The sequence below is a fragment of the Notolabrus celidotus genome, chromosome 1 (genome assembly GCF_009762535.1).
Source record: "Notolabrus celidotus isolate fNotCel1 chromosome 1, fNotCel1.pri, whole genome shotgun sequence".
NCBI classification, from domain to species: Eukaryota; Metazoa; Chordata; class Actinopteri; order Labriformes; family Labridae; genus Notolabrus; species Notolabrus celidotus.
In genome coordinates this window covers 13,726,144-13,743,950 of record NC_048272.1, presented here as the reverse complement: position 1 = coordinate 13,743,950, position 17,807 = coordinate 13,726,144, and the positions used below count along the sequence as shown (strand labels likewise).

Genomic DNA, 17,807 nt, shown 5'->3' with positions numbered 1-17,807 from the left:
CTCTTAAATCTTAAAACTATTGAGAAAAAAAATGTACCCATAACCTTTAATACTCTTGTTATCCTCAAATTTTAATGAGCTGTGCATCCTTCTATGTCAGCTCCACAAGTCTTCACAGGACAATATTTCCCACCCCACAGTACAGCAAATATCAATGTTCTCATGGGACAGAGCTTCCCCCCTGTGCCATGTTGTTTGACCTATCAGAAGTTCTCACAGTACAACAGGTATGGTGATGTCAGGTTAGGGCCTTAAATCAGAGGGAGGTTTTTCTAGATGATACAATTGCATGTTATAGGGACCTCAGTATCATCCAAAACAAAACAAATATGTGTAAAAAGTAAATATTTCCTATGCTTTAAACAGCTAAAACAGCCACGGGTCAAATTGACCCCAAGGAACACGGATGTGTATAAGATGTGTGGAGGAAATTGGAACATATCATATTACTTTTTCTGTTTACCCAGTTATCCCCTTTGAATTAGGAAAAGTCATGAAATATGAAGCAAAACAAATATGTTAACCATATTTTTTAAAACATTGAATAGGGCTCAAATTGACCCCAAGGCTAACAGGGATAACAGGTTGAAATGTGGGATTAGTTACACAGGTGTACCAGAAGAAATAGTCACTGAACTTGCCTTAAAGAAAGTGAGTAAAACAACTGAGTTTAAACTCCGACCAGACCAAGGAATGGACTCACCAAGATAAGTTATTAAAAGTTATTGTGATCGTGTTTGGATATATGTAGCATTTCAAGTAATACTTTAAACAAGGTACCTTTTCTCACCACAATTAATGATTGATGTTAACATTTGCACAGTTCTAACGACAACTGCTATACAATATCAGTGTATGAGATGATAACACTGAGTTTCGAGCTTCCTACGAGGCTAGAAACGATGAAGAAAAACATAAGTTTGACATGCTTTGGTGAAAAAAGTGAAAACTAGTTGATTTTTTGACTGCATAGTGCAGGTAGGTAAATTGCTCTTTTTTTCCTGTTTCTTTGCAGTAGCTCTCCTGTCCGCTAGGGGACTCTCCAGGAATGATAATGTATAGTAAAAATGTCATGGAGATGATTGTAGGAAATTTGTCTTTTACATGTTTAACGATGGAAGAACACCTGCAATGAGCACATAAATATTTTCAAAGAGATTTTCTTTTTTGTTTGTACTCGGTTTTTGTCTATAAAGATGAGCCTTTGTGGGTTGAATACTCTTAGATGAGAGCAGTGAAATGCCGGTATGATTTCAGATGAGCTTTTTAACAAAGCTTTGAAGTGGGTGGTTCTGCAACCACACTATCGAAGATCCACACGTGCTTTGCGATTTTCTGTTTGGGCGTTTTACCTGTTCATTCTTTGATCGCTTGGAAATATATTAAATCTTTTTTCGGGGCATTTGGGATTTTGCTAATTTACCTCCGTACTGTCTGCTCAATCCGTGTGTACCAGGTAGAGATTGGCGTTTTAACAGCTGCAGGTTGAACCCACCCCGAGAATAAATGGTTCGCCCAGATGTTGCGCAGGAAAAAAATCAACACAGTGGATGAACAGGTCGAGCATAAGGCCTGACGCCTGCAGCGGAAAATCTGTCCAAATGCTCTTTATATGAGCATGTTGACACACAAGGCCCCACTGTGAACATGCATGCTTTCAAATTCTCTATAAACAAGACGCAAAGATATGTTGCAGAGAAATAGAGTAGGATTTGTAATGGGATTATGATGAGACAACAGGCCTGTATCGGCCCCCACCACTTTCTCACAGACACCAAGCACACACACACACACACACACACACACACACACACACGGTATGATCTTTATCCATTAAGCCACCAGGCATTTACAGGGAATCGATTAACTTGATTCCAACTTTAAAAAATAAATGTGAATACCACTATTTTCTCCAACATTTTCTGTCTTTTATTATAGAGAGAAAAAAAATACATGTTCTGACCGTTCGTCGTTTTACATAAAACCACACACATTTTTACAATATAATTTCACTTATGTCTTTATTCTTTAATATTAATTTCACGATATATGATAACGACTTTGAGATATACATTCCATCTTTTTGAAACCACAATAACACACTACACAAACGGTTTTATAACATTTCCACAGGACCCATTGCATTGCACAGAATGAAAAATGTCTGTATGCACATTTTCCTCTTAAATGATCTCTTTTTTCAGATTTTCAGACACCGAATTTGCGACACTTGAGTCTCTCAAATTAATTTCAGAACAGGCCAGGTTTTCATTAATATGAAGAAAAGCATAACGAATTGAGTGTACAGGATCTCAATTTGGGGTCCCCGTCTAAGGCTATAATTTGGGCCAAGATGTTGGGGCTGAGTTTTGGGGTAGTGACTTTCATTATTGCAGATTTAAGAGCTCAATAGATTGATTTTTAAATGTCTAAAAAATATATCAAAGTATCACTTTCACGCAGAAGAATCGAGATGATTAAGATTTCTGTATTTCTACTTCCCAGTTTTAAGCTGCGTAATGTGTCTGAAACATCATACATTCAATGCATAGTTTGTATAGCTGCTGTGTACTTTGATATTTTGCATTAACAGTATTTTAAACTGCTCGGGGAAGGTCCAAATTCCTTATTTCTAACAAATCTCCGCTTTCCTTTAGAACATGTCAAGATGCATTCATGTTTTTTCACTGCTGGTTATTGCCATTGTGTTATTCCCACTCTTGTCTGGATTTAACACCACATTCACTGCCATAATCATGTTGCAAATAACCTAAAGTAGAAGAGAGTGGCGCTTCGTAATGTTTTTATTTTTTCATTTTAAATAAACCTTCATCTTCATTAAATCACGTTATATCGTCGAATATCCGTCCACCCTATAAGCTCAAGCGTTACATTAAGTGAAGTCTCATGTGGGAAGCACCACAAGAGCGACGAAAAGACAAACTGTCCTTGCAAATTTAGTTTAAGGTTGATATTGTAAACGTTCACTCCACTGGAAAATATGTTTATGTACGTCTGTTCGCATATTTATACAACATGAACTGTCCATATAGTGTGTTGTGGATGCATTGGATTCCCTCGCTGTCAACGTCTCTATTCTTCTGTGTAAGTATGTGTGTAGGTGTGTGCGCACGCGCGCGTTTATTCTTAACCGATGCCAGACTGTATGTATGCGTAGATGTGGTCTGTGTGCGCTTTTACGCATGGATTAAGCAGAAGGGGGGCAGCATTGCTGCAAAGTCGTGAGTTTTATTTATTTATCTTTTTTTTCTTCACTAAATGGGGTTGCAGTTAACATCTATTTCCGGCAATGGCTTGAATCTACTCTTCTATGTTATATCTGAAAGCCTCTATGAGCCCCTCCATGGAGTGGATAAAACCGGATATGCTGCATATACCTCCTATTACAAAGATGGACACATCAAAGAAAACCTGGTGCCATTGCAGCTTTCTCCATAGAAGCTTAAGGTGGAAGAGACTGGGAAGCAGAAAGCACAGGCCTGCACCAGTCAAGCTGCCGGTGAGACCCATGAGGAGGGCGAAATGTGGCACATAGATAGCCATGAGCAAGGTGAACACAACAAGGGTACAACGGAGAGTGAGTCCCCAGGATTTTAGACGTCCATCGACTCCGTAGCAGTCTGGGAAGGGTGTGCTTCCCCCTTCCGAGAAAAACGATTTCTCTAATACCTCTACGGCAGCGAAAAATGGGAGCGGATATGACAGTAAAGCTTTGGCCACAAGGAAGAGGTTGACGACGGCTCGGATACCGGGGGGCAGGTTGTCTGTGATGACCTCCTTGGTTTCGTCAGCCCAGGTCAGGTAGGCCACGAGGGCGAACAGGCCTTTGAGGATGCAGGCAGCGATGTGAGTCCAGTTCATCATGCAGTGGAACTCGCTCGGCTTATTCATGTTCCCCTCCAGAGACGGCAGGAAGATCTGCGAGGTGTAGCTGAAAACGATAATTCCTATGGAGATGGGAAACTTCTTGACATCGATGTAAAACTTAACCTTGTCCCAGGCCCAGTCCCGCGCTCTGGAGAGGCAGTACGCGATCACTAGGACGTTGATGACAAAGTGGGCCATCGTGCACAGCAAACTGAACTTGGAGACGGCTTTCAGGTTCTTCAGGAAGGCGCAGGGGAGCAGAGCGGCGGTGGCGATGATGGCCCAGGATTTCTGGGAGATGGGCATGTTGGGGAAGCTGTTGTACATGAGGTTTCCACTGACCACCACATACAGGATGCAAGTCATCACAAGCTCTATGATTTGGGCTACATTCACGATATGGCCACCTAAAGTCGGGAACCTGGGCTGGCAGCAGGCGTTGGCAATATCCACATAGGAGTCCCTCACACGGACCAGCTGCCCGTCTTCGTCCTCCTCGTACAGGCAGGAAATGAGGATTTTTCCCGTGTAGCAGCACACCACGGCGGCAAAAATAATGAGAAAGAGTCCGAGATATCCTCCATGCAGGATGGCGTAGGGCAATCCAAGAACGAACATCCCCTAAAAACATTAAAAAGAGGTTAAAACACATTATGAATGAGTTAGAATGTAAGTGTGGTTATGAATTAATCTGATGAATAAATTCCAAAAGTAAGTTTAAATAGTAATCATAATATAAGTTTGGATTCGACTCTTCAGTAGGATGTCACTCCCGTTTTCATGTTGTGGGTTTTCCACTTTGCTTTGAGCGCATCCGCCCGCCTCTGACGTCACTACAAGCTGGAGAAGACACACTATTACGTCACTGTGACTGCCGTGACCACAGCCGTGATAAGGCATGAAAAGGATTGCGTCTGGGGATTTTTGTCGCATAGCCTACACACACCAGGGACTCCACTCTCGAGTAAACCCTCGCACTTAAAACGATGTTTGTTTGTTTTTTCAGTTTTAGTTTTTTTTTGTTTGTTTTTTACTACAGCAAATAACCAACTCTGGACCAAATCAATGAGCTCAGTTTGGCTTCCTGTGCCTAATTTTTGAATGCCTAAAAATCTTTGCAGTTACCTATTTCTCTCTGCGGAAGCATTTGAGTAAAAGGTATTAGGTACATCAGTTCATGTAATAAGGTGCTGCGTGAAAATTTGAGGTCCACATGTCCACTTTTAACAATTAATCACTTGACTAAATACGCGTAAAGTGTGCCAAAATAATTGGCAAGCTTTTACTCTGTCTACACTCAAAATCTGTGACTTCGTGATGTTTTTCTTTAGTCATTTGTTCACTGCCATGCATATTTTAGTTGAGCTGTTATCTGGCACGGTCATCGATGACATTGGACTTACACCTGCAGACAAAGACTGTGTGTGATGAAGAAGAGGAGGAGGAAAAGAGGAGGGGGCACAGGGCATCAACTACCTCCCTATTTCAGCGCATTGCATTGCCTATAGTTGTTCTGAAATCTTTACATTCAAGAGAAATTGTTTGAATAAAAATCAGTTAGGTGTTTAAAAGAGTTATCCATATTTCAATATTTCTTAAAAAAGCAATTTGAAGGTTTTTGAGGGATAAACCTTGTGGTTTTTGTGAAGAATATTTGTAGAGTTAATTTGAGCTTGGGTTTGCGTTTATCTCGAATTTCACAGCTTTTCTTGAAGCGCACAGCCAATTAGCACCCCGCACCGGACCCGCCCGTTCTCAGCCCGTGAAGTGCGTCTTTTACCTGGATCGCATTCGTCACGTTCCAGCCCGCCTCCCAAGCGGTGATTTTTGGTTTGACTTCTGACAGCTCGCTCGTTGCACTACCATCCTTTGAAGTTGAGTGCGGCGGACCGGTGCCGTCCCTCTGGTAGTGGCTGTCTCCATCCAGCCCTTCTCCGTCTCCTGCGCCCTCTCCTCCCATCTCCTCGCTTGTCATTATGTCCATCTGCATTCCCTGCCGGTGATCGTAGTCCAGGTCATCGCAGGCGGCGAAGCCCAGACCCTCCTCATCGGTGGCGGCCTGGAAGCCCATCCTGGCAAACATGCCGCTCACCTTCGCCTGGGATTTGTTGCTGACAGCGGTTGCTGCATTTGACAGTTTATTAGAAAGCTTGCTTTTGATTAACGTCGCCATTTTCGCTCCTCTGTTGGGTCTGTCCGCAGGTTAATTAGTGTTTTTCTCCTCTAGACAGTAAAAACGCGAGGCTACTTTGGGTGGCAGAGCTTGGTACTCTGCATTAGATAAAGTCACGCAGGAAAAATGCACTAGTTTAGTTTCAAGACACCGACGGTTTTCAGTTGCTATCTCCACTTCTTGCTTAGCGAACGCCTGCTGCTCTTGATTATCCCGAGGTTCATGTCACCTTCAGACGTCGCTGCTCCGTTTCTGCATCTTGACTCTGCGCTCTGATGCTCGTCGAGTAGCGCACCTATTCAGTCTCTGAGGCAGCTTGGCGGTGTGCGCAAAAGCTTTACGCACGACAAAAAGGCGAGCCACAGGTTCCTACAGGGCCTATAAGATCGCTTTCTTTCGGGTTATAAGGTGGCAGGCAGCGTTTCTAGAAGTCGGTTGTCGGCATTCAGGTGCCTTAACTGATGCCAATGCGGTACCGTGGAGCCCGGGGGGGGAGGCAGGGAGGAGACACGTGTCCTCATCAGCCTGCCAATGCAAAGCACGTCTCCAGCCCTCCCAGTGCCCCACCAGGAGAAAACGGGAGAGATTTGCTGCATTTCTAGGGGAGGTGCTTGTAGTACCCCCACCACCCCTTCCCCAACCCATAATCTATAATACCTCATCCTAACATCCAATGACATTCCGGGGGCCTCAAATCTTGCATAACTTTACGCGTATAAAGGGAGGCTGGAATTCGAAGAAAACCCAAACTCTATGGACCAAATAAAAATAACATGCCAAACTATTTTTTTTAAAGAATTTATATTAAAGGAGAGGACGCGGAGCATCAAAATAGTAAACCAAGTTTTCTCTGGGATTACAGGGATCGAGCATAAAATCCGCGTTGCGTTTGTTGTTGAGGGAAAACATTTTCCTGCATTTTGTCTTTGCTAAATGATGGTAAGATATTGAACTTGAGACAAAAATAATAAAAAACTAACTTTTTTTCTCAGTGTAATAAGTAGTAGGTGATGAAAATTTTGTCACAAACTGGAGCATAAAATTTGCTCGCTTTTTATTCCTCCGGCTCTGTTTTTGGTTGAGTCTTCATTCAGGACGCTCATTCATCCATTTAGTCATTCAGTGACTCGGACTGTGTGTGTGAAGATGCTTTCTGAGACATGGCGCTGTTTCCGTTCAGAAAAATGTGCATGCTACGACATTTGTAATTAAAAACGTCAGCAACCCGTGATGTGTGAAACGACATTGTGTAGTCTGGAGTGATAATGTGCACTTCTTTTGTTTTAATTATTTGGAAGTCCAGAGTGGGCCTATTTCCGCTTGTTTTTTTAGGTAACATATGCAACAAGAGTTTCTGTCTGAAAAGTAAAAATAGAAAACACTTTCAAAAATCCATCCTGATTGAAAAATAAATTCAAAAATTTGCTGAACACGTTGCCTCTTGCTTTTCTCTATACGCACGTTTCTGTTTTATTTTCTTTGCCTTCTAAATAGGCATGCACGGCTGTGATATCAGTAATTTCGTTTTCCATTAATGTAAGCCTAAGCGCGCTCCAAACAGTTTGTTGACATTGTCCTGTCAGTAGTACTTTGTGTCCAGCGTGTGCACTGTTTCCTCAGGCTGCAGACTGCAGGATCATGTGATCCAAAGCCGCGGCCTACAATCACAGTCTGAACTACAACACCAACAGTGTATTATGACCTGCTCTGCTGCAAACATCCCGGCTATTTGCTCTGAACTTGAGGATAAAATAATAACATGGCTCTGAATCCGGTGTTTTCACTGAGCTGCAACCTGATCAGAGCAGCTAGAAAGAATCAACTATCACAATTCTATTATTTTAATTTCTATTATCAGTAATTTAAAGGAGAAGAACAGCCAAATAAAATCCTTTATATAAAAAAATAAACACTGGACTCTCAAAGGAGAATAATTAACCCCTCTGCTCCTGTTGTCCCTAAGATATGTGTCCTTCAATCCAGACAGAGAAATGTGTAAAAATCCGCTTTCTTTATAATTTACTGATCCAAATTATGAAACCAAGCAGCGTCACGACATGATTCCCATCTCAGATGGAGGCCTAGCTGTATCAGGCCTGTGTATCTCTGCCACATTTGCACCCTGCTTCAAACTACAGGATTTTAAGCCTTAAATACGAGGCACATAAATCACTAACTCTGAAGCGCTCCTACTTTCTGTGTGCGCCTTTTATTTTAATTATGGGAACAAAAAATGGATGCCCTCCCCTTCAGCCCTGAATGAAAGAGTTAATGACAGAGGCTGTTATCAGCGCGCTGCAGCCCTGCTCTGATCTGCTCTCTGTGCTGTCTGATGGAGGCTGCTGCAGGATGAAAAGAGCAGCCGTGACACCGGCAGACTGCAGACCCTCTCACGACCTGCTGTACACATGACAATAACAATAATAAAAGGACAAACTCAGCTTGTCAGGAATGTATTTGAACAGATGTTACAGTAAGATTGTAGGTTTTTATACCGAATCATATCTATTTAGGGCCCCGAGACACACCGTGTAAAATCAACATTTGATATAGTTAAGTATAGTAAGTAAAATAAGAGCCTCAAACTGATGGAATCAAAATATTTTCAAGCACAAACATACACAAAACAGTGTGAAGTTCTTCATAGGCCTTGTCCTCTATTCATCCACCCATGTTCTGGGAACTGCGTAGTTATCATTTATCCTTAAAATGATTTTCTCAGTTTATCACCCATCATGAGAGTCATCAGGGGGTCAGGGTGCCACGTCCCATGGGGGGTCCTGCTGTCTGTCGATACAGATTTGACCAATCAGAGCTCTTTATCTTTGTGCGGCATCACTGCACTTATCTTCAACCTGCACGAAGCTCTTTCTGTTTTGATTCTCCTGGTGATTGAAAGTCAAATCCAAAAGGGTCGTTGTGATCTCACAGTGTCCTCAGATTCATTTCCTCCATTCTTCCATTGTATACCCACCCCCCCATGCACACGTACTCCCTCCACCTCCTCCTCTCACTCTTCACTATTTCACCCCCGGCTCTCCTTTTTCACATTACACACATGGGTGAGCTGGCACACGCTCCTTGAACCCCCCCCTACCCACTTCTCTACCGACACCCACCCAACCCCCATATTTTTTTTCCTTGAATCATACAAATAAAAGCCCAATTCGCGATAATTGAGGAAATTTTCTCTCATTGAAGGAACAAAGAAATGTGAAAACTTGATCCAAACCTGATTTTGTTTTTGTTTTTTAGGAAACAAAAACAACAGGTAAAAATAATAAACATAGTATTTACTACAAGACCTGTCTTGCACGTACAGTAAGCTTTTTGATGATTTAGAGGCTCCTGCAATGTGTCTTTTGTTGGCATCAAACTGTGCCAGGCAGGGCAAACTGGGTTTTAGGTTTCCATGGCGCTGGCTGCAATTATGTAGGTCTACAATGACTTTCATTGTAGGCTATCATTACCTCAGCCATTAAATGTTTTAGAGACAAGGTAATGACGATTGTGTAGTGTGTGTGTGTGTGTGTGTGTGTGTGTGTGTGTGTGTGTGTGTATGTATGTATGCATGTATGTATGTGTGTGTGTGTGCGTGCGTGCGTGCGTGCGTGCGCGTGTGTGTGTGTGTGTGTGAGAGAGAGAGAGAGAGAGAGAGAGAGAGAGAGAGAGAGAGAGAAGAGAGAGAGAGAGAGAGAGAGAGAGAGAGAGAGAGAGAGAGAGAGAGAGAGAAGGAAGGAAATAGGAGTGTGTTACAAGACTCGTTTGACGCACGACCCAGATTGAGCCGAGATGAAAGAGAGTATCTGAGTAAGAGAGAATGAATTCAGATAAATATTTCTTTCCTCATATCTAAGCGTTCATCCTTTGCAAGGTTATCTATCATTTAACCCTTCATTGTTCGGCTTCTGCTGCGTCTGTGTGCCCAGTGAGGCAGAAAAACACCACTAACACTCCTCGCTTAATAAGAGACAGTGAAAAGGCTCTCTGGGCTCTCCAGGGACTGAGAGGAGGGGAAATTAGCCCACATCAGGCTAATCAGAGGACCTCAGAGTCCATTAACATTTGCATCACAATCACAGGTAGCACGCTGTCCGTGTTATCGACTAGATTATGTGTCGTCTGCGTGGAGCAGGTCTGTGCAAATAGGTTTAAAAAGCAGAGAGAGAATTCTCAGGCTTCTTGTGATGCGGTTCAGATTTCAGCACCACGGACAGAGTTTGGTTTTATGCAGGGTCTTAAAAGGAAACATTCACACATGGAAGCTTTTATGTTGGTGGTTTTGTTCTAAGTATTATTTCGTGATCTATTAACATTGGACTCATTAGTTTGATAGAAAATCAAAACATAATCCTACACAATGTTTTTAACTTAATTAATTTCTTTGATGCGACTGATTTTCAGGTCAATAAAGATGAAAATGTAAATAATTAAAATAACAGAACAAATAAAGTAGACCGACTTGAGCCAATGCTTTTTGAGATTTTAAACTGAATGTTGTGGATATGTGAATCAAAGTGTGTGAATCTGGAAGTTAAAACCCGTAAACCTCTTCTATGTTTATATTTTGTGTTTCTTGATAAGGATTTTAAGATTTATTTTTAGATGATGCATTTGTCACCTAATCCTTTTCCAAGTTTTTCCATGTTTTTCGTCTTTACTACATACTGCTTCAAAATTAAGCTTTAGAGCTAAGCCTGCTTTATCACAGCAATAACATTTGGAATTCTCTGAAACCAGGAAATATTTGAAGTTAACAAAAACACCTGAAAATAACTCGTAATGTTTTCACTGATCAATGAAAACACACACAATGAAACAACAAGCAACCACATATCTCTTAAAAACCTCACAATTAAAGGTTTAACTTATCCAGCACAATGAGACCTTTAAGTTTTCAACTTTGATACAATTAAATGGAGGGGGCACATTAATAGCATAGTAAGACTGAATGATACTCCATAGAAGAGTTAGAATATGCCTTTAACCCTGCTGATGTTAACCAACAGCTCAGTTAGATTTGGAGGAAGAAAAGGAAAACACTGAAGTCCAGAAGCTTCTCTTAGATGCTCTAATTTAGCATTTCAAAAATGGCACATTACAAAACATAAGAAAACTCACTCAATAGGAGGTCCCTAACCACCCTACTTGACTGGTTTTACAATAATTCAAAATGAAATACCAGTACAGCCTCCCCCATCCTGAATGTAACTTGATACATCCAAGATTGCCAACACCTGGTGGAGCATGAGGCGTTCATGGACCCAGGAAGATGACATGGCGATCAAAGCGAGAAGAAAAAGGGACATTATGCTGAAATACAAAAAGGCGTAATCAACTAGAGTATTTACTAACACTAGCTGATAAACACATTTTAAAGGACCACAATAAAATATTCAACCACATGATATAAAGGATGTTATCACCTGACAGGCGAGGGAATAAGTGGCGTTCCCTAACGAGAAGCAAACAGCATACACAGTTTTTACATTTTCTTTGTCACATGTTTCTGTCCAAGCAAATTCATCCCATATTAAACTGTTTATACCAGACGACAGTGCTTTTAAGTTGAACAAACACAGAGACTAACAGAACAATACACAGACTCTCATTGTCCATGTACAAAAAAGAGCATCATGTTTGTGGATCAGACCTTTTCATGGCATGCCATCATGCAAACAAACACCAAAACATTGATCTGCACAGTTTTTTTATTATGTCCACATCAACCGTGGGGCTGCAGGAGCCACCGCCCACTTCCACAGAAGACAGAAAATCCAGGTGGCCCACAGTGGTAAACCACTAAGAGCCTTTTCATTACTCCTAATGCGCCTGTTTAATGGCTTATTATGGGCTCCCCAGAGACTCCCTCTGAGAGGGGTTTGTATTAGTCCTGCATGATGGCGTCCGCCCGTCAACAACAGTGACAGATTATAGCGCGAGACTATCTATCTATCTATCTATCTATCTATCTATCTATCTATCTATCTATCTATCTATCTATCTATCTATCTATCTATCTATCTATCTATCCATCCATCCATCCAACCAACCAAGTTGCTATCTACTTCTATCTCTAAAACAGCACTACGTGTGGGACTATTTTATTCTTCGGAAGGGTCCAAAACTGCATCTTTATGTGGATTTCTCCGTCTCCTCCGTGTGTGTTTGATATCAAAAGCTCCCCAGACGCTGTTTTGCAGTTAACCTCCGGTGACTCCGCTCTCTCCATCAAACCTTCGACGTGCTGTTTCCTGGTGCAGGTCGGGTCTCCTCTCCTGCTGCGACACATTAACATTGTAATTGCCTTTTTTTGAGCACAATAAACTGAGCCAGTCCGCGGGGACCTGCACGGCCCGGAGGCTAGAGCTGGCACAAAGCTATGCCATCGATTTTTCACGCTCACACATTGCTGACAGTGAAAATATCAGTAAAAAATAAATCTGAGACATCAACAAACAAGGACCTGGACATGTGTGTTTTGTATGTTGATGATGTATAGGATATGCTGCACATCTGACACCTGCCTTAGGGCGAATATCATAAATTATGGAATAAGCGGGTTCATTATTGTTTTAAATTACCTTCTTATGAGCTACAACACTTTTTTTCTCTGCTGCTTTTATTTTGAAAGACATGGAGCATGTCTACTGTATTGATCAGGACTAAAAGTGATTAACAATAATCAATATGTATCGCACCTAATCCACTCCATTTTACAGTAAGATCTCTTTCCATTGGTTGTATTGATGTATGTGTGCAAAAGTGCAAATGCATGTTTAATTGCAGATGTGTTTTTTTCACCTGGAACAGTGTGTACATGTGTCCAAGTGCAAATGACTGATGTGTGACTATGCTCTCTGTGTGTGGTCTTGTCACCCAGTCAATAAAGAGCAGAGCTCAGCGTGTGGTTAACTGATGTGTAATAGTTTTGTTCTCATTAAAGTTTGATGTCTTGAGAGCAGCGACATGTTGTTGGCTCTCACAGGGATTCCTCACGTTTGAATCACTCTGACACTTTGACTCAGAGCTGAAAGGTTCACAGTGTTTCATCCTGCAGCAGCACTTCACACAGTCACAACACACTCAGCACACACAGTGACAAGTAGTTTACCACCAGGACAAACCTGCCTGATAAGTTCAGTGTTTTATAATGCTGCAGAATGGAAGTGGATTATTCTAACATTCACTCTACAGACAGTATTGATAAGTATCAATAAGAAGATGAAAAGCTTAGAGAAGTAGGCTCTAAGTTTACACAAGCAATGGGTTCAAAAACAAGTTGAAAGTATTGCTACTTGACTTTTTTTTTAATGCATGCTTGAGAAAAATACTGACCTTTTTTAAAAAATGTCCACCTTGAAAGGTATTCAACACTGCAGCACCCAAAAAGATACACAAGGCGTTGAAATAAAGTCACTCTTTCCTGAGGCACAGATGTAAGATTGAATGTTGGATATGGAATTCTTAAAAAAGGAACAACCTTACCCTATTTAACTTAGTCAGGCCTTAGGCTTGGACCAACACAGTTTGCGGTTTCCCCTTGCTTTCAGTCTTTAAGATAAGCTTAGCTATCCGGCTGCTGCATAATTTTGTGTAGAACACACATATACAAGTGATTGGTATCCACCTTATCATCTAAAGGAAGAAAACAGCAAAGTGTATTTTCAAAATGAACAGGTCTGATATGATGATAATATGTGCTTCAGGAATCAAACGATGGCCAACTTCTGAGTGTTGTCAGCAATTTTCCACAAACAACTTCCAGCCAAGACTTCAGTTTCCCTGCACTGAATCGTTTACAGTCAAATTTGCAACTTGTGAGGTGGCTGTGTTCATGTCAAAAGAAAAATGAAGGTGAAATAAATCACCTCAGTTGCATTCCAGGAAATTTGGAAATCTTAACACTGATTACCTTTCTGGACCCAGCGACAAGCAGATTTGTAGCTCATGTTGATTTATGATTTAGATCTAAATAAATCATTGTCAAGCTAATGCAAAAGGGAGCTGCAGTGTCATTATGACATTGGGGTCCCACCTGCTTTTGATGTCCATACAAACTGTCTTTCCTGATGATACAGGATTGGTCAGTACTGCTTACACAAACACGCTAGAGGGAAACCGGAGCATCTCTCATCTAAGACAACACCTGCTTTGTACGGTTTCTCCATTTTTTATATAGAATCTGTAAGAGTTTGAGTCTGTTGAAACTGTACCTCTTGAGGTATTAAGAGACATAGACAGAAAAAATAGCAGCAGGCTGACTGAAGAATTAATTATTTTCATATCTTTCAAAAGCCCATACTTAATATCCTGAAGTTGCGTTCAATCCCTTAATGTGTTTTAGCAAATACATTGCACTTATTAACACATTTCCTGTAGGAGCATTAATTGTTTTCTTTCTTCCTGGATGCTGGATCAAAAGCTGAGATGAAACAAATAAAGACAGGAGACACCGGGAATCCCTTTTTTGAAATTAGCATTGCTGCTTTGTTTATTCTAAAGCATCCCTGTGTTTTTATTAGTATAACCCATCCATTTCCTCTCCCCATCCACTCTGAATGATTCATTGAAATTCACATCTTGTTTGCAATTGACTACATTCACAACCTGCTGAAAGCTTTTTGTTCAGGCCCTGTGATGTCGGCAGGCCTTCAAACGGCTTTGATTTAATTGAAACTCGCAGCGCTCATTGAGAGTGCTCGGAGCTTAATAAAGCCAACTGCTGGCCATGTCGCATACAGGTTTGTGAATAAAAACCATGTGTGCTTTTGAAAATGGGTTTTTCCCCTCTGCGTCTGCCCATCCCCCACCACAGTCCAACCGTGTGGTGCAGCCACTCTGGGCTGTCATTAACTGCTATTGTCAGCTGTACAATCAAGAGCAGGAAAAAAATACTCTAGCACTTATCATGAGCTCAGACACACACACACACACACACACACACACACACACACACACACACACACACACACACACACACACACACACACACACACACACACACACACACACACACACATCAGGGACATGCACACCAGGAGTATGGTTGTGACCATTGATTTCTGTGCTGATGTGCGAGACTGCACAAATACAGAAGCCTGGAAACAAAAGGTGTTTTTGTCTTTCAAGAGCTATATTTGTTCGGCAACACCAGGCTGATGACTTCCCCTATATTTAGACTGCAGTTCAATACACCTACTGAACAATCAGGCATCATTTTGATCTTCAGATTGTTCTGATCCACTCTTACCTTAAAGACCTCTTGTAGAGCCCACTCCCTCAGATGGCGATGAAAATATGCCAATATTTGACAATTCAATATATTTGAACACCTTTAATCCCTCTTAGAAAAACAGCTCTCAACAAAATTAATTAAAGGAAAATAACAATCAATGAATCAATCCTTACAGATACATCCTAAGTCCTCTTTTTCAGCCATAGGCTGTAGTGGTTCCCCTGAAAATATTGAAAATTCCCTCATTGAATCATTGTACTTGTACATTTACACTTATTTCAAGGAACAATTGTCACTTATTTTGACTTTCAATCAATGTATCATTTCTAAAGATTATTTAAACCCTAGTTATGTGTCAACTGGATTCATTCTGCAGCCGAAAATAGTCCCCAACAAATACGATACTTACTCCAGTTTGAATAAAGTTAGCTAAGGCCTTCAGTAACCTGCTGTTTTAAAAGATCACTGAGCCCTTTTAGTAAATTGAATGTAGATAATTGCAACCTTTACCTGGGAAGCAATGGACTTGGGAATGGGTAATGGAGAAAGTATTGATGAATTGTCTGTGTCTTAGAATTTGTTGGATTTGTTGACAGTAACCACAAACTGTCCCACTCTCACAGATGGTACCACAACGGTACAATAAATATTCTTCTTGACTTGTGCATGATACACATTTATTATACATTCAACCTGAAAAAAGTAGAGTATAGAATCTCTGGGGACAATAAAACATTCATGGAAATTGAAAAAAAAAGCACATGTTTTTAAAATCTGTGAATTCTTGGTTCCAAGCTTCAAATAAATGGAAACATTCAATGTAATTACTAAATAGCCATGTAAATATTCAGTCTACACTTAGTTGCTCTGCTCCATTAGGACAGTTTGGGTTCAGTTTCATTACATTTCAGTGACAACAAACTACTTAGATTCACATATCAGAAACAAACACACAATAATTTGGATTTCAAGGCCTTTGTTGTAATATTGCTAGGCTATACTGTACTAGCACTGCAAAAACCTCAAATCTCACTGAGTGCATTAGTCTCAGCATCAACTAAAATATCTCATTACACTTAATATAAGCCACCTATACCTAGCAAGTCCGGATATAAATTCTGTTTCATGATGACAAGCCAAAAATAAATATTTAATTGATTGTAATGAGTAAAAATGGCTGCCAAGGTAGCCAGCAAAATGTTCTAGATTAATCTTGAAACCAGATTAATACTTATTTCAAGGAACTTATCAAGAAAATGTTGCTTGCTTCATCGGCAGTCATTGTAACTCATTACACTCAACCAAGTCATTTTTAGATTATAATATTTGAAAAAGAGATAGATATTTGAGATATAAATGAGATTTAGCTGGATTTGTCAGGCAAATGCAGCTTATTTTAAGTGTAATGAGATAATTTGATTTGTAATGAGACAAATACACTCAGTAAGATTTCAGTTTTTGCAGTGTACTGTATGTCTTTATCATTCCCTCAAACACTTCTTTCATTCAGTTTCACTGACAGACTGGAGGCTAATCCAGCCTCCTGTTTTCTGCCTGACTTGTGCCACAGTGAGCTGTGTCCCTGAGGGGGACCTCTGTAACACATCTCATACCAACCTGTCAATAAACTCAACTTCTCTCACTCGTCTGGACAGCGGCCCTCGGGCTGTCTCCCTGTGTGTTTCTACATCTCAGCTCTGATTGCTTTCCGATCTCCCTCTTGTACGGTTTAAGCAGAACACTGAGGAACACGTGCACGGATGCTGCAGAGGGCGAGATGGACACACAGGAAACACAGCAGTATTCTGGGGCTTTTTACATCACAGAAAGGTCCTTTGAATTTTTAACTTTGCATATTTATGATTGCTATTGAAATATCAGTTTTGCAGACAATGCTGATTGATGACTTTTGTGTGCTTTAATGAAACTTTTAATGCAAATTAGGCAAGAACAGACTACATGCATGATTCAGCCTTTATGAAATTAATTAATATTTTGGGGTAAATTTAGCTTTACTGGCTATATAAAGAACCCTTTATGTTCAGTAGATTATTATAGCAAAGTTTTCTATGTTCACCTCTCTGAATATGTAATATAAAGTACGGCAGCCACACCCAGCTGAACTGAAAACAATGCAGTGATGTCAGGATATGTTAACACGCAGAGAAATATGCTGGATGTAACTTTAAATCAAAGGCTCAAAATAACTGCAAGCAGCAATATGCAAAGCAGGACATCTCCATTTCCAGACTCATTTTTCTTCTCCTCCATTATCTGTTTCTGTTTTGACAGCAACACAAATCAGGTCCTGTCTGACCACAGACACTTGTTTATGGTCTCCAGTGAACACTTATATTAAACAAAGCTGCATGCACCAATATTTCCCCTTGAAAGTGGTGTTGAAGGAAACATGGTTTTGTTTAAATATGCGAGTCCAGGGCTGAATTTGACAAAATATAAAGGACCATCCAAGTGGGTGTGCAGATTTTAGCCCATTAACACAATAAT

General features: G+C 40.7%; 1 protein-coding gene across 1 annotated transcript; it reads right to left on the bottom strand.

The window, feature by feature from the left end:
• Positions 1–2,004: 2,004 nt before the first annotated feature.
• On the bottom strand, positions 2,005–6,211 carry slc32a1 (solute carrier family 32 member 1). The gene is made up of 2 exons (XM_034674541.1): positions 5,669–6,211; positions 2,005–4,509 (listed from the first exon to the last, which is right to left on the bottom strand). The coding sequence occupies exons 1-2, from the start codon at positions 6,059–6,061 to the stop codon at positions 3,322–3,324; spliced, it is 1,581 nt and encodes a 526-aa protein (XP_034530432.1). The 5' UTR covers positions 6,062–6,211; the 3' UTR covers positions 2,005–3,321.
• Positions 6,212–17,807: the final 11,596 nt, after the last annotated feature.